The sequence below is a fragment of the Podarcis liolepis genome (genome assembly GCF_965112155.1).
Source record: "Podarcis liolepis genome assembly, chromosome: 12".
Taxonomy (NCBI): Eukaryota; Metazoa; Chordata; class Lepidosauria; order Squamata; family Lacertidae; genus Podarcis; species Podarcis liolepis.
In genome coordinates, this window is record NC_139563.1 from 19,051,788 (window position 1) to 19,077,550 (window position 25,763).

Below are 25,763 nucleotides of genomic sequence, written 5' to 3' on the forward strand. Positions count from 1 at the left end.
CTCCTAACAACAAAGAGACACCCGTACTTGTGGAAGTTCCCCACACATTTTAGAATCCTAATTTTCCAGGGTTCTAAAACACACAGAGAACCCCTATGAGTGCAGGAATCTCCCCATTGCAGTCACCAACCACAAGTTGAGGGACATCTGCAATGGCAAAGCAGTGGTGGTGCCAGCACATTTGTCCTTACTGACACCTTCACATACTTCCTTGACACCTCATTACAATGCTGGAAGATGGCTACAGACCACATCTGCATTTAGGTACACATCTGGATACAAATCTAGAATCTGGAATGCATGGATCTTCTTATCTGCGTTGAGGTGCAAAAAAAAGGCATTCTGAAATCAAAACATAAATCATTCTTCTAACACTGAGAATAGTCTTTCTGGAATGCTGAGAAACTCTTGAAGCACATGCTCAGGAAGCAGATGGAGGAAACAGATTATTTAAATGTAGAGCAAGGATTGATGCATTGTGGATACCTTTCTGTGGTTGCCAGGTACAAATAGGATATGAAGTCCATCAAGAAATTCTCTTAATATGTTTTCACATGTGGAGCATTCCCTGATACTGGAAGAAACTGGACAAGATTGCTCTTATGCAAATCTCTCTGTGCACAATGGAGCTTCCATTGCCAGATTGAAACAACATAATGAATTTGAGAAGGACGTGACATTTGTTAAACACTGGGGGGGTGCTTTCCATTTGGACACTGTGTGTTAAAGTCCAATTTACAAATGATGTGCTTTGTTGTCCATTTGTGAATTAATTTATTATGGACGTTGGCAGATCTGTTGATGATATCATGATATCATTGCTTACCTGTGTCCCTGGCTATAGGCTTACCAAGTAGTAGAAACAGGCAGTTGAGAACCCACCACTTTTATGTTCCCACAGTAGCCTGGACTGCTGCTAGTTTGGAACATTGTGGGAACTTCAAAATGGCGGGCAGCTCAGAGATGGCTACTGCAGACTGTGACAATGCTCCTGCTTCTCACTGTCCGCCACTGTCCGGTGGAGGAGACCACTGGTGTAAGAGGGGACCCACTACTATTGGGCACTTTGCCATGCAGCCCTCACATCTGGCACCAGACTTTTCATTGTCCTTTCTTTTCTGGTTTCTTCCAAGCCATACTTTGCTGTTACATCTAAAGCAGCAAACTGTAGCTTGTGCTTGCCCTACAACAAGGGTTGTCAATCACGATTTGAGCTGCATTCCAGCCTTGCTCACATAGTATAACACCATGGTTTGGTGTTACGCCTGAATCAAACCATCACCCTCTAACCATTTTCAGCAAATGGTGCAAGAGCCAGATGAACATTGCCTTAAAATGTTGGGCAGACATTGACAGATCATTAGGGACGGGTGTTCTATTTGTGGGGAGGGGCGTAAGAGAAAATGTGCTGTTATTAACTTACCAGCATAAGTAATTCTCTCTCTCTCTGTTCCTCCCATTCCTCCCTCCATTGCTGAAGAACTCCCAGCATATGGTTTCAACTGTGGTTTTGGCTACAGTTCTCAGAAGACAATCTGCCGTTGGGAGCACGACAGCCAACTGGACCTACGGTGGGCAGTGGTCGCCAGCAAACCAGGACCCATTCAGGACCACACAGGTAAAGTAGGGTTCACAGCTGAACTAGCAGTGGCGGGAGAAAGAGAGCACTGTGTTCAAAATCAAAAGGCCTTCCAGGGAACGGTATTTCACGTTACTGAATTTCACACTGACAACAACAAAAAAGAACTGTGCTCTTTTAGGTTCCTTCCTAGGATTATGGTCAAATTGAACTGAATGTGCTACAGCTATTCCAGAGCCTTTTGTCTCCTGTATGCCTTTCAAGAATACCTGGATCAAGCTATATATGTTACAAATATATCTAGAAGTCCCTTAGCAGCACCTCAAGCCATCTCATGCTTGATACTTGCTACCTTCCAAATGTAATAAGCAATGGGGCATTTTGTGACCCACGTGTGCCTCAATTATTGGTCTCCTTTTCATCTATGCAAATGTCAAATGTGCTGGCTGTGACCCCCCTCCTCCCATCTCCACTTTCTGCAGCCCCTCTCCCTCCCTCTTTTTACTTAATGAGAATGACAAGGAAATTAGACAAAATTGGGCTCCTTAAATTTAGAGACGCTTTCAATTGAATCCTAAGACAAGTACATTTAGTTTTATGGGGTAGAAGGGGGGGAAACTTATAATACTTTGACTATAAATGGTACTGTACAAATAAATGGCATCAAATTAAGCAAAAGGCAGTTATCTGAAACGAAGGCTGCAATAATGGGGAAAAATTGATGCAAAGTAAAATGAAATGACTTAGTGAGATCTGACATTGAAGGGAGGTTAAAAGCCATGTTAGCCATGGACTGACAAAATCTAAAAGGCATGCATAAGTTGAGCACTAATTAAGACAAAGTAGGCAGAGTTCCTGACCCAGAGCTGCAATAATATTCTTGAAATGAAAAATATTTGAACTTTGCCATCAGTGTCTGGAGGCAAGCACAACTTGTCCTCTCATTGAAAGGTTGTGGAAAAAAATGATACTCCTTAAATGTGGTTTTGTTATCATCAGGTTTTCGAGTTTCAGGTGCCTTTTACATTCCAACGCTGTAATCTGGAAACATTTTCACAGAAACATCACAAGTTCTGGTTTCTTCTTTTCTGCAAAACACTTGGGCTTGTCTTGCCAGTTTGTAAAAGGCTCTATGCCACACACCACAGCTGCTTTCTATATTTTACACAGAGAAGCGGAGCTATCAATGCATTGGGGGGGGGATTTTAATCTAATAAATTAAATGCAAGATCACTGTGGGGAATGATTCCAGAACTGCAAGCAGGAATGCTGAGTGGCACAAGTGTTTGGGATCAGGGTACAAGATGTCTTGAATTCCTTCGGAAAATCCATGTGTCACATATGTTTTTCTGCCATCTTGCTTCCGTTAAGTATAATCGGGCCAAAATGTGCATGAACGAGTTGCTAAGGTTGCCATTTTGTTTTCTTTTGTTTGTTTGTTTGTTTGTTTGTTTGTTTAATTTATACCCTGCCATTCCTCCAGTGAGTTCAAGGCAGTGTACATAGTCTTCCTCACCCCCATTACATCTTCACAACAACCCTGTGAGGTAGGTTATGGTGAGAGTTGGTGACCAGCCCAAGATTTCTCAGTGTATTTGATGGCTGAGGAGAGATGTGAAAAGTGTAGCCTCCTATGGTCCTAGTCTGACACTCTAACCGCACAGGGTCTCTCTTTACAAACTCGAAATTATACCGCCTCCTCCCACCAATTCCTTCTCTCGTCCTGCCTGTTATTGACCCTCACTAGCTGCACCAAGCAGGAATCCACCACAGACAAGCAGTGTATAAAAAGAAATAATAAAGAAATAAGTTCCTCTCAACTGTCAGAGCCTCCACTACGACCGAGCTGGAAAAGCTCATCCTCCGGTCGAGTCCTTCGGAATCACCTCCGACGATGATTAATGACCTGAGCTTCTGATAAGGCTGCAGGCACATTCCCTCATTACACAGAGTATCCAGCAGCAGGGAAGGACGAGAAATATAAGCTACATTGCAAAGAGTTTTATTTCTCGCTACACAGACAGAAAAGAAATATACATGCTCTCTCTGTGAAAGGCAGAGAGCAACTGGAAAACAAAGGAACAGGAAACCAGTAAACATCACATCCGTCTTCTGTCTTCTGTGAGACTTCCAACAGTCTGGAATGTCTGGAATGCAAAACAGAGTCTTGTGACTCCAAGCACTGCACAGTGGCACAAACAGAAACCTAACATCAACTGGGGCTTGTTTTGCTAAGCAAACTCACGGCCTCCTTCTGTGGCGCCATGGTCCCTCCAGCTTATCCTGCCTATTTATGCATAGTGTCCCATCGAGACTCTCGTCCTTTCTGCCAACACAATCTTTTCAAAACATGTTGCCCTCCAGGCATTTTGGACTACAACTCCCATCATCCCTTGCCATTGTTCACATTGACCAGGAACTGATGAGAGTTGTAGTCCAAAGGGCAACAGGTTGGGGAAGGCTGGTCCACACCATCACCTGAATGATCCACAGTGCCACATGTTCTCTTTGATGGGATAGGAATATAGATGAAGGAACAACCTTGACTTACTTGAAAGGAATTGCTGCAGCCAGAGGAGAGAGCACAGGGTAACCTGCAAGACGCTTCCATTGCAAATCCATTTTTCTAAAAAGGCTAGATTAGTTTTGGAATACTTGAGGTTCATCAGGCTTAAGGGAACCAAAAGCAGGCCATTATTTCTAATGCAGTATGTTTGTCACAGCAGGAGATGGCAATTTCATTTACTCACAAGCTGATGAAAACCAGAAAGGCAAAGTTGCACGGCTCATCAGCCCCATCATCAACCCGCAGAACTCTGCAGTCTGCATGACGTTCTGGTATCATATGCTGGGCGAACAAGTTGGCACACTGAGGATCAAGCTGCGGTACCAGACGCATAGAGAGTATGATCAGGTCTTGTGGATGCTGGCTGGAAATCAGGGAAACAGCTGGAAAGAAGGCCGGGTCCTGCTCCATAAGTCTGCAAAGCATTATCAGGTAGGCAAATAAATACAGGCACAAACTTTTAGCTTGAGGATAGTGGGTGTGGCTGGGGAGGCAATGTAACCTGGAATGAGTCCTGAGAGCCACAGAGAAAGGGCAGGAGAGCATGATTTGAGTTCCCCACCCCTGATTTAAAATGATCTCAAAATGGGAAAGACTTCTCTCAGCAGAAGACCTTGAAGAGCCATTGCAGTCAGTGCTGCTCTGACTCGGTATAGGCAGGTTCATGTGTTCATCAAGCCAGGGCCAAGCACCTGCTGCTTTTGTGCCCTGATCTATTATGGGCATTCAGATTTTGCAGTCTGTATCCCGTGGCGGACAGTTGAGTGCAATTGTGATGTTAAACTTTTAAAATGCTGCCTTGTTTCTTCTGGAACAAGGGTTGTTTCTCACTCCAACTTCTCAGTTTCATTATCTTCAAATGTTACATAACCACCTTTCAGCCACGCTTCCATATTGTAAAACAGGGTGAAAGCACACAAATATAATAACAATACAAATAGAAAGACAATACAAAGCTGCTGCAGCTAGAACAACCAGTGGCGTAGCGTGGGGGGTGCAGGGGGGGCTGGCCGCACCGGGCGCAACATCTGGGGGGCGCACTCGCACTCGCAGCTCTCTGCCCCTACCTGGCTCACTCACTCTCTCTCACTGCAGTGCTGGCTGTGCGGATCTGAGCCGCTGGGTCGCCGCCCACTGTGGAGGGGGTGGGTGCCAGGCGTGCGGTGCGGAGAGAGAGCGAGGGACTATCTGGGGGAGGGACAGTGCAGCGGGCGCCCAGCGCAGTGCTGAGCACGGGAGAGAACCACACCAGACCAGCTCAGGCAGCAGCAAGAAGAAGCTGGCAGCGGCGGCAGGTTAGGGGTTAGGAGGCGCAAATTACTTGCCTTGCCCCAGGTTAGGGGGCGCAAATTACTTGCCTTGCCCCGGGTTAGGAGGCGCAAATTACTTGCCTTGCCCCGGGTTAGGGGGCGCAAATTACTTGCCTTGCCCCGGGTGCTGACAACCCACGCTACGCCGCTGAGAACAACTATTAAACTTTGAAAGTGTGGAAGAATTCTTAAAATAGATTCTTTCCCTGGCACTAAAAAGGTAGCAAAGTTTGTAGCAGCCAAGCCTCCTGAGAGAGCGAATTCCACAACTCCTTCACTACCTCTATTGTTGCTAATTCATAACTCCAGAAAAGCTGAGAAATCTATGCTATATCTTCAGCCTTGGTAGGTAGGCACACAAATCATATGACTCTGTACTCTTCAGTGGCATGTTGGCCTAAGGACTGGTTAAGGATTCTGCTTCTAGCTATTAACTGTAAACAAACAAACAAGTCATTTAATTTTTCCAGGTGATGGTAGAAGGAGAAATTGGAATAGGAAATGGAGGAATTGCAGTGGATGACATTAACTTTGACAACCACATAGCACCTGAGGAATGCCGAAGTAAGTATAATCTGACAGGAGCTACCAGATAACTCATTCAGAGCACTATTAATTCTGATAATGGCAGCTTTGTAAATAGATACAGGATCCTGCCTCTATGTAGTAAATTCTTTATAATTATTTTTCTGACCTCAGTGTTGCTGCAGCTTACCTGGGCAGGGCATGGGATGCGGGTGGCGCTGTGGGTTAAACCACAGAGCCTAGGACTTGCCAATCAGAAGGTCAGCGGTTCGAATCCCCACAACGGGGTGAGCTCCCGTTGCTCGGTCCCTGCTCCTGCCAACCTAGCAGTTCGAAAGCATGTCAAAGTGCAAGTAGATAAATAGGTACTGCTGTGGCAGGAAGGTAAACAGAGTTTCCGTGCACTGCTCTGGCTCACCAGAATCGGCTTAGTCATGCTGGCCACATGACCTGGAAGCTGTACGCCGGTTCCCTTGGCCAATAAAGCAAGATGAGCGCTACAACCCCAGAGTCGGTCACGACTGGACCTAATGGTCAGGGGTCCCTTTACCTGGGCAGGGCAAGAGTGGGGCAGAGGAGCAGTAATGAAGTTGGAGCTAGGACTACAAATGGGCATGAGCATCCATGCACCCTCAACATTGCTGTCTCCTTGCTCCACCCCAGTCCAGGTAAACTGCAGTAACACCCATGTCAGGAGGCTGGCTCCTCCCCAACGCACAGGCTGCTACTGGTAACAAATACTTTTGTAATGAGTTTTTGGAGGCATATCAGCTGCCTCATGGTTTCAAATGGAGCTTGTGATGAAAAGCAGTGCTTGGGGAGGATATTTCCCCCAGAAAAGCAGCAGGTGGGGGGAAAGTGCTGCTTCCCACCAGCAACACAACCCATTCCCTCCCATCACTTTCCAGCTCCAAGACCAGAAATAAGCTTGTTAGAGGGGGAAATAGCCTTGGGGAAAGGAATGCAGCAGGGAAGGGGTTGGCAAGTGAAGGGTTTAGCACCCCTCCCATCTGCTATTTTTCTGCTTGAAATCATCCCCATCCTCCGTTTATAGCTATTTATAGCTATTATAGCTGTAGACTCCAATCCAGTTCAGCCTTTAGTGGGTGATCTTCAGGATGCATCGCAATAACCACTCACATGAAGAAGCTGGTTATTTATAAGAGAGTTGCTCCCTAGCAGTCTAGAAGCTGACTTCCTAGTTAACCTCACACGCTCCTTGTCATTTAGGTGGATTATTCCTAGATGGGATTGTGGTCCTAGGATTTATATTTCACAGTTCATACAACACATCCAAAATCCCTTGCTTGCGCTCTGCAACTAGCAAAACTCTTTCTTGACGCTAAGGGCTGCTTGTATATGATTAAGTGTTTTACATCACCGGGCTCCAAGATTATAAATACAATGAATGAAACATGCTAATTTTGCCTACTGATTTTCATTTTCCAGAGACAGAAGACCCCTGCTGATAACTCTCAAACTGTGCCAAGTTGGGGCAGTGGGAGGTTGGGTTTTTTTAACCTTCCCCTCCCCCCCCCTTAGCTAATTTTGGGAGACCAGTGTAATGAACAGCTCTGTCAAGCTGACATAATCATGCTCTAAGGCAGGAGGAAAATCCTCAATACCATTATTGCCAGCATGATAGCCAATCAGTATTTGTCACCCTAATAATCAATGTCAATTCTCTTTCCTTTGCCAGAATCAAACGACGCAGGGAACAAGAAAGCCAAAGTAGAGCCAGATATTAATCAAACAGGTACAGGGTTTAAAATAATGATTTTATTGCCATGTGAATCTTGGCAGCATATTAATTGATTTTAATCACCATTCTAGTAAGATCTCTTCTGTGTATTATGTGCAGGGTTTGATTGTGTACACAGCCCTTGCTTCATTTTTACATGGGTTTTTAAAATGTATAAAATCCCCTTGAAAGCTGTTAAGCCTGGGACAGATGGTAGCAGACAATAGTTGATCATAGAATCAGAGAAATGTAGAGTTTGAAGTATACCCAGGGGTCATCTAGTCCAACCCCCTGCAATGCAGGAATCGCGGCTAAAGAATCCCTGACAGATGGCCTTGCAACCTCTGTTTAAAATAGAATCATATAACTGTAGAGTTGGAAGCTGTTGTTGTTTTTCAGGACATGGCTGGTGGTGTGAGAGAGGGATCGTTGCCAGTAGTCTAGGAGCTAACAATCATCATGATGGCAGTAATCAGCAAAATAACATAAATAAAAGGCATAATAAATATGGTAGATACTGAATTATGCCCAAGCTGCTTTGCTGAAAAGTGTGTCTAAACAGTGTTGTTTTTAGGTGATGCCTAAAAGCACAGAGAGAAGCAGCCAGCTGCCTCTTCCGTGGCAAGGACTTCTGCTGTTTGGGCACCACCACCAAGAAGGCCTTGCCTGGGAATGCAGCGATGGGATTTTTCAATCTATATCGTAATGAGAATCTACCTAATTTGCATTTTCAAATCAATATACAGACTGGAACGCAGCTGTGTTTGAAATTTGCACTTTTGTCATATGTTTCTTTGACCAAAAGATATGCACAGAATTAAGTTAAAACACATTGAACACACCCATCCATAAAAACAGAACAAAACAACCCCCATCTCAAATGCATCAAGCTCCATCTTCTATCACTGAACACACACTATTCACATCCTCACGCCAGACTTTCATTCATTCACTCCCTCAGCTTTAGATGCCCAAGCCACATCCTCACTGTTGCTCTTTGTTCCCCTGCAGGTTTTACTCCTGATTACCGTGAGAACGGGGAGACTTTCAACGACAACATCTCCAGAAAGCCAGGAAACGTGCTGAAGACTCTTGACCCCATTCTAATCACCATCATAGCCATGAGTGCACTGGGCGTGCTTTTGGGGGCGATCTGCGGTGTCATTCTGTACTGCGCTTGCTGGCACAATGGGATGTCAGACAGGAACTTGTCTGCCCTGGAGAACTACAATTTCGAACTGGTGGATGGTGTGAAATTGAAAAAAGACAAACTGAACGCACAGAATACTTACTCAGAGGCATGAAGATGTAGGAGCAGCTGAAGAAGTTTTAGAGAATTGAGGCAGAAGAACATGTAACCAGCTTAAGGCTGGGGAACTGTGGATCTTCTATTACTGTACAGCCTGGAAACTGCGTTGAGGACGCTGAGCCAAGCTTTTCTCAGGAGCTTCAGTGAGTGTAACAGATATCCTAAAACTTGGACAACAATCTGTGTTAAACAATCTGAATCATGTACAGTCTACTTCTGTTTCTGTTTTAATTTGAAATAATCAAATGCTGGTGTTGAGACCAAGTATGATTGACTTAAGAAGGGATGTTTTGTTTTGCTTTCATTTTGCCTTCCTTCCCCACCTCCCTCTTGGTTTGTTTCCTTCCTCCTTCCAGCCCCCTCTGCAACTTTTGATGAGCAAGTTTTACTTTTTACTGTGCAAAAATCCAAGATGCTGTCACAAAGTGTATTCCGGTGGGGGTCCTTTAGATGGACACGCTCTCTGTAGCTCAGTGCCCAGAAAAAGACTAAAATATTTGGGAGCAACAGCAACTTGGTGGATTCCTGAACCTGTATTTGTGTATAATTGCTTGTGTTGTGCATAGGCAACGGAGGGTTAGGGGTGCTTTTGAAACAAAACAAAAGTACTGGTAGCATCAGTACTGGTCTAGTGTGTCAGCTCTGTTTACCAAGCAATACAGTCAGAATTTTATTGATGTTTCTCAGTGTTGTGCTAAACTTTGTGCTTGTGAATTCCATACAAGAAACATGTGCCATCACCCAGAAACAACCGGCGAACCAAGTGTACTGCCTAACACTGTAACAAAAACAAAGCAAAAGTCCTTGGCACTGGCTAGTGTGTGTCCTCTCAAGTGCCTTTTTGTTTGTACTGCTTCTCATTGTGTTATCATCAACTCCAGCTTTGTCTCTCTTTCTCCACTTAAAAGTCCTTGTCCTTATTACTTACCCTAAGGGCTCACTGACTAACGAGAAAGTATATTTTAGCGTAAGTAAACCTTGGGAAGGCAAGGGCTTAAGGAAACGGGACAACCTGGTGGCTTGATTCTTCCATTTCCTTGTATTTCAGTTTCATGTCTCTGGACCATTTTTGTACAAAGCTGCAATATCTCCTGCCTTCCTCCTCCTTTTACGGTTCTTTCATATAGAATGTATTTTCAAATATAAGCGATCTCTCTCTTGCTCTCTCCTCCTCTTTGTCTCTACGTAGATTGTTGCATAAGCATTTGCCATTGCCAAGGAAAGGGAAATGCAGCTTTAATTTGCTGGTAATGGCAAAAATAATTTTATTAGACTTTTGTGTTGTGTTGTGTTTTGTTTTGTTTTTCTAAAGTAAGGGAAATTTCTTAACTCTACCCTCCAAAGTTGAACTTTGGGTTTTCTTGTTAACAGCATAAAGTGACAGTATCTGTTTTTTCCCCTTAAGTAAGCCATGCATTCGTATTCATAGACGGCAATGAATAATTTTTCCTGCAAAGTAAAGGCCATTCTTGCCATCTCTTAGCCTTGCTGTCCAATTTAAAAGTGGTCGTCTCGGTGTAGGATTGATTTGTGCTAATTAGGGTTACACTGATGCTGCTACAAATAGATGGTGCTTATGTTGGCTTGATCAACAAGTTGCTTGCTAAACAAAATTCAGTACATAACATATTAATCCTAAATGAGGACAAAACCTTCAAACAGAGAATGTACCAAACCACATGGGGATTTTGTTGCAAATTACTCTTCTAAGAGCACTGTGTATACAAATTATTTGTAGGTCCACTTCTTCCCCCCCTTCAGAAACAGCTGACTTAATGTTGAAAATAATGTCTATAAAAAGTAATTGATAACTGATGCAATGCATTTAGGAATTAAATGATTTTCTGAAATAAGATCTTAAATGACCACAAGAGTCACCACAAGGTGATTTTGCCACCTCAGTGCTGTGTGTATGGCAACTATTTTGTTCAAATGCACCTTGACATGGTGGGAGCTGGTATTTACTGTAGCAGAGAAAATCTTTGAAAACTCCAGGAATATCACCCACACAAGGTTGTATTTTAGGCTCAACATTTACCGTGAGAAAAATCACCATAACGAAACATAGCATATGAATCAGCTTTTAGATATCCATCCTATACTGAAATTGGCTCACCTTGCCAGTTAATTATCCCAAAGGGAAGAGCAAGCTGAAATAATTTTTGACTGCACTTGTTTCATGTAATATTTAGTTGTGTTATGTAATTATTGACTCTTCTTTCGTCACATGAGCATCTTAAGATCCGTGACCTAAATGAGTGCAAACATTGTTTAAAGTTGGTGGGTTTAATTGCAAAGACATGCACTTGGCAGAACTTGGAAACAATGAGCCAAGCTCACGTTTCGTCATTGAGAAAAACTGGTTCACACATGCATGAACATATGAATGAAGAAACTGCCTTCCACTGAGTCACACCATTGGTCCATCTAGCCTGATATTGACTATACCAACCTCCCCGAAGTTTCAAGTGAAGAAGGGTCTTTCCTAAGTCTGCTGTATGATAAGCTTTTAAATCTAAGTGTGCTGGAGATTGACCTGGGCATGCGCTCTACCACTGAACAATGGCATTTCCTTATCACTTTATCTCATCACTTCATTATTCAGCTTGGGGTGATTCTCAGTTAATTCTGTGAACTGTCTCCATAGAAGAATATTGTGTTTTGAGCTGATGCTAGATAATGTGTTAAAAAAAAAACTTTGATGCATCATTCACACGAGTGGGTAATCACTTGATATCACTACGAAACACGTCATAAACATGCATGTGTGAACCAACCCCAGTAGAGTACAACCTCTACTATTATTTGGTTCGTATTGAATGCGCCAAATGTTATTTAGTGCAGAACCAAACCCAGAAGTGGCACGTTCTCTGCTCCAGGGGACCGCTTAAAACCTTTTAAGTGACGTTGCATGGATCTTAAGTTGCTCATGTGAAGAGAGCAGTATCACAAGCCTCTCTCTGGGAGCAACGTGGAAGATGCGAGCATGAATATAGACTCATGACTTATCGCAGAGGGGAGGGGGAAGCCCAAGTAAACTCATTCAAAAAACATTTCAATTTGTTTAAATGGATGTGGGGTTAGCTATTTGTTTTGTTCTAGTTGGAACAGTAAAGCTTTTGGCTGCAATCCACCAGGCACTGCCAGTGTGCATCCTCCATTTGTTTCAGTGTGTGCCAACTCCACGGAAACAGATCAAGCTCTACAAGAGTAGTGCTTGGCGCATTGCACCCTTTTTCCTATGGCTTCATCTAAAATTTCCCGTGCCAGCAACTCAATGCCTGTGATGGGGAGCATTGGCTGCTGCGCCACTGTCACATCCCGGAATAGGGAAGGGGGAGTTCCATGAATATTATTCCAGCAGATATGTCAACATAGACCTTTGGAGCTGATGAGCCAGAGTACAAATTTGTATGAACAGAATAAGGAAACCCCAGTGCTGTGGCTGTTTAATGCTAGAACGGAAGAACAAGGGATATGATTTCTTCAAACAGGAATTGAATGAAAACTGCCCTTTCAAGCAAAGGAAAAACGATACTGCAACTTTAGATGGAAAAGAAAGTATCTTGCACTGATAAATATATTTAAAAAATATATGTTTATAAAGTTATTAATTTGTAAAGGCAGTGTTACGAAATGTTCAGTTTATATTGTTTTAGATTGTTTCATAATTTTGAAAGTGTAAAATAACATATTTTTTTCTTTATCAAAAAAAAAAACTTATAAAAATCTTCTGTAGTAAAATGAATTCATTTTACTGGTATATTATTGCTTCATGTTTTGTACCATCATAAAATTTTGTGCGAATTTTTTTACAGAAATTTTTTATTTTCTATGACAATATGACACTTTTAAATTGTTATTTCAAAATGAACAGCGAAGCCTTAACTTTAAATGACGTTTGTATTCTCGGACACTGAGTAGCATTTAAAAAAGGGTGGGGGGGAACACATAGGATTGAATTGTAATTTAAAATTTCCAAACAATGACTACTACATTCCAAAGAAACAGTTGAATTAAACATTTTCATAAAATACCCCATACCTTCATGACTTTTATTATGCTTACAGCTGTACTGGTTTTAAAAAAAACAGCTTACCTTTTAAAAGCATCTTTTAACAAGCACAGATGTTAAGATTCTCATCTGCTAGTCTGAAAACTTGCCTGAAAACAGACTAAAACAAAGCAGCACTGAAGGCAATTCCATGTTCAAAATCCACTTCTAGAATGTCCCACATCACATTATGAAGACCAGCATTAGCTATCAACTATGCAACTCAAAGTTCCTCACTGAGTGAGCTTGCCACAGATAACACAATCTTTGCACTGAAACATTTTTTTTCTGTGCATGGATGAGCCTTTTGCAAAAGCCAACTGAATGGGAGAAAAGCAGACCACTACCAGAACTTCCCATTTCATAGAATCATGGAAGGGACCCCAAGATTCATCTAGTCCAATGCAGGAATCTTAGCTAAAGTATCCATGATGACAGATGACCACCAACCTCTGCTTAAAAACCTCCAAGGAAAGTTGGTGGCATGGAGGTCCTAGCTGTCAGTCCCATAGGGATGCTGGGCAGGCAAGCAGCTATGATAACTTGCCCAAACAGAAAACAGACTCTTCTTTTTATAAGAGATAGGATCAGACAGTGGATGCTGGTCCATTAGGGAAATTGGGACACTGCCCCATCAACCTCAGGCAGTGCCCAACTGCCTGATTTCTCACAACCAGCCCAGGGAGGTGGCACTGCCTGTCATCTCCCTGCTCCGTAGTCTCTGTGTTGCCCTTGTAGAACTTGGCAAGGAGAAGGATGGGCACACAAGTAGATTGAGTTTACTCCACGCCTGACATTGGCTCTGGTTCCAGCTGCTGTCGGGGTCCTTGCCTTCCACCTCATCATTTCCAATGGTCACCATCCACCACTTGATCAGGTGGGACCTTTCTGAGCCTGTGAGTCACTGCTAAGGTGCTAAGTCCCAACAGTGCTCTCCGGCCCTTCAGAATGGTGGTGCTGAAGCGTAGCAGAAACCCAGGACGGCAACTCCTTCACATGACAAGCTGCTATACGGTTTGCTTAAATTTTGTTCCATAAAAAAGCAGAGCTTCAATCCCCAGCTCAAGACCACCTGTACTTTACCACCGCAGCAAGAAACCTGCTCCATGCCTCTCACATGCCTTGCCCTAGCACAGGAAATTGAAATAAGAAGTTTGGGACTATCATGGTCGTCACACACACATTTAGTCCATTTGGCTTGGCAGTGTGGAGCCTACAGATGCAAACACTACCAAGGAGATGGAGGGCGTATTCTGGCTCAAACCCCAAGCTGTTAATTTTACTTTTTTAATTGCACTCACACACACCCTTTCTATTCTCTTTCCAAGAGATCTTATCAGCCAAATTCCAGACAGGCAAAGGCACTCGAGGAGGGTGCAAAGCAGGGGCGATGAGGAAGTGGCCTGGAGATAGTTCTAAGGGCTAGGTGGAGAGGCATTCAGCCTGCTTGCAGGCTTCCCATTGGCTCCAGGCTGGCCACCTTGAGAACAAGATCCTGGGCTAGATCAGCAATGAGAGAAAGATGGCAACCACAATCTCTCTCCTCACAGGGCAGTGTGCCTCCATTTCATATCCACCAAGAGTTTTTGCCACTGAAGGGGATGCAAATGTCTGCTGCTCATTGAGGAGTTCCTATGTGTGTGAGAAAGGGCCACTGTGAAATGATCAGCTACAGCAAGACAACTATCTGTGCTATCCTCTAGAGGCAGATAACTGAAAAGATATATTCCATTATAATTTAACTAATGCTAAAGTTTCTTTTAAAAAAAATGTGGTCGAGGGTAACCAGAGGCATGAGATACAATGGAGAGGAAGAAATTAATGCTTTAACAAATCATTGCTCTGCGAGTCGACACGCTAGTAGGCACAAAGAGCAGGATACAGTAATTATGAGCTGTAATATGAATTAGCTGGACTGCTGGGATCAAGTACCATTCATGTTACTAAATTTAACACTTATCTGACAGTCAAAACCAAGTTTAGAAATTGTGACTCCAGGGAAACTAAAACTGCAGAATGGTTTGGGTTGGGGGTTTTTTGAAGAAAAAAGAAAAAAGCCAAGTGGAGCAATTATGAATAATAAAAGGCAGGCAAGGATCAGATTTAAAATAGCACATGTAGTGACAGAGATACATACCTTCTTTCCCAGACTATGACAGAATTGAAGCTATATTAAACTAGGTATGAGATAAACCTTGGTGTCATATTTGAGGTATGGAGTAGGAGAAACCAAAGCAGAGATGTGGATGGGAAAGAACCAGAGGCACAACTGAAGCTTTGCTGGCTTCAGCTCCCATTGTTAAAGCTATGATTTGTTAGATCATTTTTTAGTGTTTTTTTATGTCTAACAATATATGTGAACTGCTGTGATGAAAACAGTGCTTCTCTCCTATGGGTTTATGTCTTTTCCATGGATCCCATAGCAATGACCATCATCATCATTGCCAAATGTATTACCTGCTCTTCACCAGAAAGTCCCAGGTTACAACAATTCAGAGTTCAAGACAGTAAAAAGCAGATTGCATTCACACCAATAGGGTGGACCCTGAAACACATGCAAAGTGTCAAAGGCCAGAGTAAAGTAGTACATTATTATTATTATTATTATTATTATTATTATTATTATTAGAGTTTATATACCACCCTATACCCAGAGGTCTCAGCGTGGTTCACAGAAAAGATCACAACATATATAATCAGAATAAAAACAACAACCCAATAACACCCACCCACCCCAGAAAAGAACCACATTTTAAAAGGGTATAGGATGTCAAACACATCAACCAAAGTCCTCGTTAAAAAGGAACGTTTTTGCCTGGCGCCTAAAGGTGTGCAATGAAGGCACCAGGCAAACTTCCCTGGGGAGAGCATTCCATAGGCGGGGAGCCCCTGCAGATAAGGCCCGTTCTCATGTTGCCACCCTCCGGGCCGCTTGACGAGGTGGCACATGAAGAAGAGCCTCAGAAGATGATCTCAGGGTCTGGGTAGGTTTATATGGAAAGAGGCAGTCCTTCAGGTATTGCCATCCTGAGCTGTTCTTCAGAAGTTACCAAAAGCTGCATAGTTAAGAAGCCACTATACAGAAGAAGCCTCTATGAGAAGGGAGATCCGCAACTTAGGGGCTGCCACAGAGAAGGTACTCTCCCAGGCCACAAATACACCCATAACTTCAGAGGAAGGTAGAATGATCAAGAGAGCCCCTTCCGCTGATCTTAACACCCGGGGGAGGAGGTCTGTATGGAAGAAGCAGATCATTTCTGAATCTGAATCTACACATATAAATCAGTGTGCGCAAATTTAATACAAATCTATATCCTCTTTTGTGCTGATGCATTTCCTCTTTTGGGGGCCATGTGTCATGGCAACCCAACTTCTGGTCTCTAATGTAGGATTGTGGCACTCAATTTAGGATTGTGTAAAGCCCCAGGTATTGCTGCTGCTTTTGCTAGTGCTACTAGTGTTTAACATTTTGTGTCAACAATGTACCAGGATCTCTAGAGAACCACTGTCCTTTCTGTGAGTTATTGATACTCACAAAATATCTAAAAGAAGAATGAGCTGGATTCCAATTGGAGGTCCAATTGGAGATGACAGCTGGCACCGTCCAGCATTTATGCAAATTACTTTTACTGGCTCATCAAGCATCCTGAGCAATTTCCTTGAAAGTTAATTCTCTTGGTTTCAGTGGAAGATACGACAGTCCAGAGCACGCCTCTGAAGAATCAGCAATGACTTCTGGGTCAACAATACTTTGGAAAATAATTCTTGGAAAAACTTGACAGAGCTTCAGAAAAGGTCATCAGCTTATAATTTTCCTAGAAGATCTGAGGCCAGCAGCAATTTGTTAATGTGCACATGGACTTCATCCAAAGGTCCTAACCAGAGAACTTCCACACCACATACAGAAACATAAACAAGGCAAGAATTTGAGGCACATCTGTATGACTTGGCGTGAAGTCAATATGGCACAGACAACAAAATTACGCTGTGTTACGCTGTAGACTTGGCTTGACAGGAATAGCTTTTGACAGCCCTTGTCTCTTTAAATTCCCCTTCAGTCACACACTAATTAAACTCTATGCAGTTGCTAGAAATCCAAATTAAACTTTGCAATTCATTACTTTTGATTTGATGTCAGAGACGCATCCATTTTGTTGTTGATGTTTCTGCAGAGTTTGCTCAAATACCCTGACCCGTGCCATCAAAAAATGAAAGGCGGCGGTAATCTTTTAATCTGGAGTTGGTAGGAGCTGGCTTGTCACAATGAGATTGTCACACAACTGACGAGTCAGGGCCTCTCAGCAAGTGGGAAGAAGCATCTGGGTTGTAAGTTTGAGCCTTTTACAGTCAGTTGGCCTGCCTGTGGAGTTAGCCTAAGGAACAGGCGAAGGAAGGTCAGAGGTAGGAAAGGTGAAATGAGATCAGCTTCCCAAAGGCAGGCCAGGTAGGCGGAGAGCAAAGCAAGCTAAAGAACCAGGGGGAAGGCTTATAGGAACAGGCAAGTTCAGAATGAGGAGTGAAAGTGCTGAGCCGTTGTATTGTAAAAAGACTTGGTTCTTACAAAGAGCCAATAAAGTGGCAAAGCTATGTTTGGGCTGTGCTTTTCAGACTGCAGTGGGGGCCTGTGTAATTGAATGCTAGCTCTCTCTCTCTCTCTCTCTCTCTCTCTCTCTCTCTCTCTCTCTCTCACACACACACACACACACACACACACGTTATGTACTGAAGTTCTCACCCTGGGCCAGCAGGGGGATACTGTAGATAGTTTTCACTCAGGTCCACATATGCAAATAAGGAATTAAAAGTGACATTCAGTGATTGGATAGTTACAGAAAGTTGTTACTGTTGCTTTGTAGTTGAGCTGTATCTAAGCAGGTTGGCTGAACCCTTCAGCACAGTTCTGTTCTGACCTGTGAATAAACAAGAGCTGTGTGAAGAATCGCTGTGTCGTCTGATATGTTCACCCACAACTTAACAACACACACACACAAAATCCTGGCACTGAAAAGTTAGATGTTAAGGAGGACTCTAGCCTAGCCTTTCCCCTGGCATACTAGTTTTCCGTGTGTGTGTGTTCAGTCATATGAGCCCCAGTGATACAGTCTTATCAGGGACAGACCAGACACAAGTTGAGCATCTCATCTGGTGTTTGTGAGAAGTAGGGAAGACATATTTAGAGAGGGGCAGCAGAGGAGAGTGGCCAATAACAGTTGAGACGGAGTGAAGAAAGGCATGCAGCCAATCAAACAACTAGGGACTAAGGAGACCCATGATTTTCCCCAAGAGATGCACTGGTGCATGGATGAGAGCTCCAGTCCAGTTCCTGGAAGGCAGAGCCAGCCCTATCATTAGACAAAATGAGGCGGTTGCCTCAGGCACCTGATTTGAGGTGTCATGAAAATGTTTTATTTTGTTCTTACTCCCAGGCACTCGTGGCATTCTTCATCTCAGGTAGCAAAACACCATGGTCAGTCTTGAGCTCAATGCAACTTGACTCAGGCGTGTGTGTGTGTGTGCATGTGCTATTTGCTGCTTGCTGCTTGCTGCATTAGGCAGCAAAATAACTCAGGCTGCTCTGCTGGAAGGCCTGCAATTCGACAAAAGCCATGGCAATGTGTCTGAACCTACCATATGAGGCTTTTCCTCAGTTGTGAGTTGCACAAGCGCTTTGGAGTACATAGAACCATAGAACCGTCCTTTTACTCACACTAAAACTGGTGGCCACCATGAGCCCCAATCCCTAGTGTGAGGCATGTCATGAACTTTAAGGGAACATCCTTGGAGCATATCCATGTGTGGAGGAAGATTCCCACAAATGGTTTGCCATATGCGCATTCAGTTTATACTGCAAAGAAGTCTGCGCAGTTTAAAGAAAGTGCTTTACCAGGGGCCTCGGCCCTCAATTTTATTAATTTCCCCTTTTCTGCCAACTCATGTCTGTATCTTCTGGCTCTTTTCTTCCTCATCTGTTTTCTCTTTTTAACCTCCAGACTCTTAAAATCATGAAGTTAATAATAGCTGTTGGGGAAATATTGGAAATCTTGACTAGCTGGGTAGATCAAGCATTCCTGACTCCCCACGACTTGACCACAGAAATCTAAAGGATTTATTAGTTTCTGAGCCTGAGAACAATGGAATGACTCTAGCAATGATACAGGTATGACAGGCTCTGCGGAGAAAATAAAAGGAGGGCTGTCTGGGCTCCCCAGCAAAGAGATAACAGAAACAGCCAGAGCAGATCCGCAGTCAAGATACAGCAAAGTTACATGCCTAGAAGTTGGAGCAGAATTAACTCCGCATGGTAGTAATGCCTGTGTGAGACAGATGGAGACTACATAAAAGGGCTGGCAGCATCAGAGGTTGTTGAACACAGAGGAGATTGGAAAAAGCAGGGATGCGGAGGGCAGATGGGTCTGGAGATCACAAATTGTGAAACTCTACATTTAGAAGGGAACAAAAGGATGTCTAGTCTAACCCTGTTCAGTGAGCTACAGTTGCGTAGCGTGGGGGTGCAGGGGGGGCCAGCTGCACCGGGCGCAACATCTGGGGGTTAGGGTTAGGGGGCGCAAATCCACGGGTTAGGGGGCGCAAATTACTTGCCTTGCCCCGGGTGCTGACAACCCACGCTACGCCACTGGTGAGCTAGGGCCATTCATTCACTAAATGCAGGCCCTGTAAGTCAGAGCATGCATATAGTACAGTACAGCAGTGTATTGCAAAAAGGAATAACAGCCTTGGGTGACTTAAGAAAGAGAGCCACACACTAAATGAAAAGGCATGAGAGGGAGGGAGAGAGAATCTCTCAGAATCATGAGAGGCATCTGAGTCCAGGAACTCTGCTTCCATCACTGATCCAGCAACATGTGTAGGAAGTATCACACTGGCAGGACCAATGGCATGGTGCCTTTCTGTGCAAATGTTGCCCTTCATTTTGGGGGTGCAGCACCTGTGCTAGAAAGGAGCCACCCACCACCCTCTGGGGAAGTGAAGGCGGAAGACGCAACTGAAATTTTGCTATACAGCAAGTCCAACTTCTGTAACAAGTTTTTGTATGGAAACAAAAGACATCACAGTGACTACCACTATGCTCCACCCCCAGCGACAGGGCCCCAGACTTGTGCCCTAGCAAAGTTGACTTAGATGTAGTCTTGAGGCTGCGTGCCCTCAGCACACTTAAAGAGCACCATGTCTCAGGATCAGGGCTCCCAGACTGTGGAACTCCCTTCCACAGAAGACTAGGCTGGTCTCCAATCTGCCTTTGCTTTCATTGGCAGGCAAATACTTCTTTTCTTTTCTTAGAGAGGCCTTTGGCCACTAAGTGGCTGTTGCAGCAAGTCTTTTAATGGTGGCTGTTGAATATTTCCTTGCCACTTTTAAATGGTTTGGTTTTGATTCAGTGCTGTTTGTAATATTTGGGGTTTTTTATACTAGTAACTGGTTGTTGTTGTTGCTGCTGCTGCTGTTTTAGCTGCATCTCTTTTTAATTTGTGTTGTGAGCTACCTTGGGTCCTACACTGGGAGAAAAGTGGAATAATTTAAAAAAATACATCCCCCCAAAAACAGAATTCTGTGAAACACACTTTACTCCACACAATTCCCAACACTCTACAGATTCCATTATTTTTTTGTTGGGGTGGAATAATGTGTTTTAAATGTGTGGTGTGTATGTATGCAATGGAAAAGTCCATATGTAGTAACGTGCGGCTCTAAACTCCTTTTTCTCTCTGCTGCCGCTACTCTCTCCCCTACTCTGGAGAATAGCTGATTTCAAGGTATCATTTAATATCTTTGAGAATGTGGTTTGCATCCATCATCCTTGAGGGCTCTGGGAAGGGAGGAGGGCAAGATTTCCAGATATTCCAGAGCTCCCCCATCAATTTAGGCCTCCAACAGGTTTACAGCTATTGCCAGAGCAGTTTGACTAGGTGAGGATGGACACGGACAGAGTCCTCAGTTTAAGGTCCAAGGCACACCGGAATGATTCATCTTTTCAGAACTGCGCCATATGTTTTTCAAGCCTCAGCCTGCATAATGCCAGAGCATTATGAAACTCATTTCCCACTGGCTGGCAGGAGATGCACAATTACTCCGAGGACGGTTATTCTCAACGTGAAATGAAGCATGAGCCCAAATAAAAAAGAATGTCACCTGTGGCCATTTTAAAATGTAATCAATTTTTATGCTTCTGGGACTTGCCAGAATCCAGCAGCTGAAAGAAGCAGGGTGAGCGTAACAATATCCTTCGGCGAGAGTTTATGCATCCCTGCAAAACTTCATGGGGAAAGGCTTTGCCGAAGATTATTAGGAGGAGGAATTCTCAGAGCTGCTTTTCATCCCAAGCGTTCCAGAATCCACTCACTCTTACACACAAAGGCAGATGGTAAGCAGGCTCTTCCTATTGCACAGTGGAGAATTGACTTTCCAGCTCCCAGAATTCCCATTTAATAATTGGGAAAGGGAGCAGAATGTACCCTTTAGGCCAGACACCTGGGCCTGCAAATGCACTGGCAGCCAGAGAAGAGGAGAAAGAGATGCCATGATATGTCTGTAGCAATGCCCTGGTGCCGGCCTGTCATTCCTGATCTTCTTCCACGGAATCCCAGAGTTCTTCCGGATGCATTTTGAAAATCGCTATCCTAAGGATCTCCGGATGCTTGCCTGACTTCTTTTAAAGCACACGTTGCTAGCAGCTCCCTTTAATGTTAATAAGAGAAATGCACACACACACACACAAGTGTAATGGAAGAACAGAGCTTTTACAAAAGAGTGTGTGACAGCTAAAGTGCCTCAGTCAGCGGGGGAAACAAAAGAGGTCATAATTTATGTGAAAGGTTGATTAGGAAATGCCCCCAAAATGCTGTGCTAACAGGTCTGACCCCCCATGACATTTGGCAGCTTGAAATAAAAGGGGTGAAACATTCACTGCTGGCAGGTGACTGCATAATGGGGAGAGATTGATTTAAAATCCTTGTCATTGTCATTTTGCACCTGCATACATAATGATCTTCAGCTCCTCATTAAGGGCTCCTTGTACTTACAGAGCTTTGGGGAATGGAGAGCTGGGTGCAGAAGGGGGAGGTGGAAGGGCCTGGCAGCTTTGAAATGATATTTCATTGTTACAGGATTTTTGGCAGCTAACTCCGCTTAGAAGGTATCAAAGCCATTTTTACAACAGATAGTCTCCGCGCTGGCACAGTCCATGCATACATTACTGCCCTGCTTTGTGTGGGCTCAAATCTCATTCGACTACTGAGCACAAGTGCCAACTGCAGGGCATTACATAATAAAACATGTCACTGGGCATTAGAGGAAACAGAGGGGTGCTAAATGGATCCAAACTAAGACAATGTACTGAAAGGAGGGGGGGAGATGGCAAAACAAAAACCCTAAACCCTTGTATTAATAGGGTTGCCACCTTTGCCCTGGCTGGGCTCTTCTGCTGATGACAGGTACAGGGCAGGTGGGCAATCAACAGGTGAAGCTTTTGCTCCAAGGTTGTAAAAACACATGTCAGAGTGCTGTCTGCTATGCAGCAGCTTAAAAGGACAAGGTGTCTGCCCTCTCCGAGAATGGTGACAGCCCTGTCTGGAAATCATGTCTGCAAAGGATTGCTGTCCCTGCACTGCAAATTGGCAGTCTTTTTACATCATGTGGGCTACAATATTACCCTCAAATCCCCTGAGGCAGAGGCTATGGGATATTTCAAGCAGCGATCTTTGCTCTAGATCTTATGTAACATGTGGACCTGGAATCCACTATGGCCATGATTTTCAGTTACCATCATATTTCATGAATCTGTCTGTACCTAACTATGGCTGATTATTCACCAAAGCCAGACAAAATGTATTTCCATCAGAAGTACTAAACAGTAGGTTGTCTGGCATACCCTGCCAGAATAGGCTCCGCTTATGTTCTCAGGGTGTCAACTCTATGAGGAATATCCTACTACACTGTGAGCAGTTCAAACAAGCCAGGGATCAATTAATTAAACCCCTATTGGTAAACTTAACTGGAAAATCCGAAACCTTCTACCTTAAGTACCTCCTTGGAGATATGTCAAATGATACTATCCTGGCCGTGGCTAAGTTCTTCTCGGAAGTAATAAGAAATAGAAACCTACATGCTCTGGATAAAACATAGTGACTGTCTTGGAATCCTTTCCCTGCATTTCTGTTTTATTTTGCTTTTGAGAATGCTTTTGTGGGTCTTTGGACCGAAATAAAGAAGGTATATATTAGCATATATTTAGGTGTTAATAGTTCTGCCTACCACCCATGCCAGTCAGGCCCATTGAAGGAGTCTGGAATCTTTAAGACTGCAAAGTTTGTAATTGCTTAGTTACAGAAAAAAACCCTGTTCTGTGGAGCAGGTGTTGGGGTGCTGCTTTCAGGTGTAATTGCTAGGGTTACGATGGATCAATAACGTAGTCTGCAGTTTGGGACCTGGGTCATATTAGGCTCCCCCCCCAAGAGATGCTAAGAATGCCATCTGATGCTAAGGGCTGCATCAGTTCCTCATGAGAAATAGTGAGTGAAAAAGAATCATTTTCACATTGACTGTACACTTAGGCTTCAGTCCTATCACTTCTCTGGGAATAAGTCCCACTGAACTGCATAGGACTTACTTCTTAGATATGCCAAAGTAGGTTTCGCAAGGAGATTTTATAGGCACAGGAAATGCATTCCTTGTGAAAACTATTTTGCAACTTGCCTCTGTACCATCACAAAAACTAAGATGGAATGGTCAGAATTAGGATCCTAAACCTTCCACTGTGATGAATCCAAAGGCAGGTGTTACCCACGAATGGCCTTCGCCTCTATTTTGTCTCACTTGCCTTCCATGCATGAGAATTAGGAATCTCATCTGAGCATTCGTTTTGAATTAGCCCTGACACACTTCGAGGAAGACACTGCACAGTAATGACTGCATCGCTCTCGCTCCGATAGACATCAGCTGCAGGTCAGAAGTACTGAATGGATTACATTGATAAGGTCACTGTATGAACAGCTTATTGTCATCTGACATTTCAAGAAGCAGTCTGCAGAGCACAAATGAGAGCTACAGGCAAAAAGCAGGGCTTCCAGGTTCAGTCCCAGAGGCTCAGCCCATTTCCTTAGGGATGCAGCACCTCCAGAAGTTGCTAGACTCCAACTCCCATCAGGCTCAGCCAGCATGGACAAAGGTCAAGGATGATGGGAGATGGAGTACAATCTCTGGAGGGTCACAAGTTCCCCAGTAGGTAGAAGTAGTGAGAAACATTTTTTTGCCTGAGGGCTACTATTCAGAGGCAGACTTCGTCAAACAGTGAAGGGAGAACATAGCCTTCACTATGAGAAGTGTGGTGAGAGCCTGGGTGGTGTACTGGTTAAGAGCAGTAGACTCGTAATCTGGGGAACCGGGTTCGCGTCTCCGCTCCTCCACATGCAGCTGCTGGGTGACCTTGGGCTAGTCACACTTCTCTGAAGTCCCTCAGCCCCACTCACCTCACAGAGTGTTTGTTGTGGGGGAGGAAGGGAAAGGAGAATGTTAGCCGCTTTGAGACTCCTTCGGGTAGTGATAAAGCGGGATATCAAACCCAAACTCTTCTTCACGCCACTACACCATGATACCCAGGAGAGGCTGTTTTTGGCTGTAGTACCCAAGATTTGGAATAGCCTCCCAAGAGAAGCACACCTTTCCTGCCTGCTTTTAGATTGATGGAGGGAACATATTCATTTATTTATTCATTTATTTGTCTCTAGTTTTGTCTTCTTTCAAAAATCTTACGTTGCTCACTGGTGCTTTAAATTTCTTTGTATTTTGTGGTGACTTGCTTGGCTTATTCTGAATTTTATCTTATTGATATTATCTTATTTTTGTATTGCATTGCTAATGGTCATCAGCTACTTTGGTGAGAAAAAAGTGGCACTTTTGCAAACTGGAGAAACTGCCGTGAGTATCACAACCACAAGCAAGCACACACCACAACACTACCCAGCCACCCTTTGGCAACCCCAGCATTAGGCAAATGTTTCCCTCTCATAAGAACACTCCAGACGAATAACCTAGGCTTTCAGTCCACTGATTTGAGAGATACAAACAAAAACACCCATAAGTGGCAGCCTATTTCATTCTTTCACAGCTAAGAAGAGAAACACTGTGCAGATGAGTTTATTTTTAAGCTCTGGAAGAGCGAGGTGGGCGGGAGGAAGAGTTGGGCATATGTTCTTTTGTTGTTAAATCTTGTGCTTTTCACACCTATTAAACATCTGCTTGACAAGAAGTGTTCGCACTTGACAAGCATCTTCAAGGAATGTGAGCATTTGCTACAAAATTTCTGTTCCTTGAAAAGTACAATCCAAGCATCAATATTGTCTTGTTCCTATTTGCTACTATGCCCTGATAACTGCCATTAAGGAAATAGGATAGTCATTCAATAGCAAGTGGAACACAGCTAAAAAACAGCTTCACTATACTATGAGTCAGAAGAAACACTACCACCAACTGGAAGTCTTAAGTGCAGTAGCTTAATACCATTGGCTCTTTTGGGATAACTCCTTAGACTCACCCTGACCCCTTATTTACTTACAGAGTAAGAAGTGAATCAGAAGTTCAAAAGTGCACTAAAAAGAATATCAGCAAACCACAGCAACACCAAAGTCTTCCGGTTTGTCTCTTTCTCATCCTGAGATATGAAGTT

General features: G+C 43.7%; 1 protein-coding gene across 12 annotated transcripts in view; it reads left to right on the forward strand.

Annotated features, from left to right (window-relative positions):
• Window positions 1–13,066, forward strand: part of NRP1 (neuropilin 1) — a 127,940-nt gene extending 114,874 nt beyond the window's left edge. For 7 of the 12 annotated variants that reach the window (XM_083466717.1, XM_083466714.1, XM_083466713.1 and 4 more), the window contains exons 14-18: window positions 1,481–1,618; window positions 4,306–4,577; window positions 5,926–6,019; window positions 7,680–7,736; window positions 8,733–13,066. In XM_083466717.1, the coding sequence (XP_083322843.1) occupies window positions 1,481–1,618; window positions 4,306–4,577; window positions 5,926–6,019; window positions 7,680–7,736; window positions 8,733–9,025 (854 nt within the window). In that variant the 3' untranslated portion in view covers window positions 9,026–13,066. Of the gene's footprint in view, window positions 1–1,480; window positions 2,989–3,062; window positions 4,578–5,925; window positions 6,020–7,679; window positions 7,737–8,732 lie in introns of all 12 variants that reach the window. The other 5 variants (XM_083466711.1, XM_083466720.1, XM_083466719.1 and 2 more) reach the window with 2 other exon arrangements.
• Window positions 13,067–25,763: the final 12,697 nt, after the last annotated feature.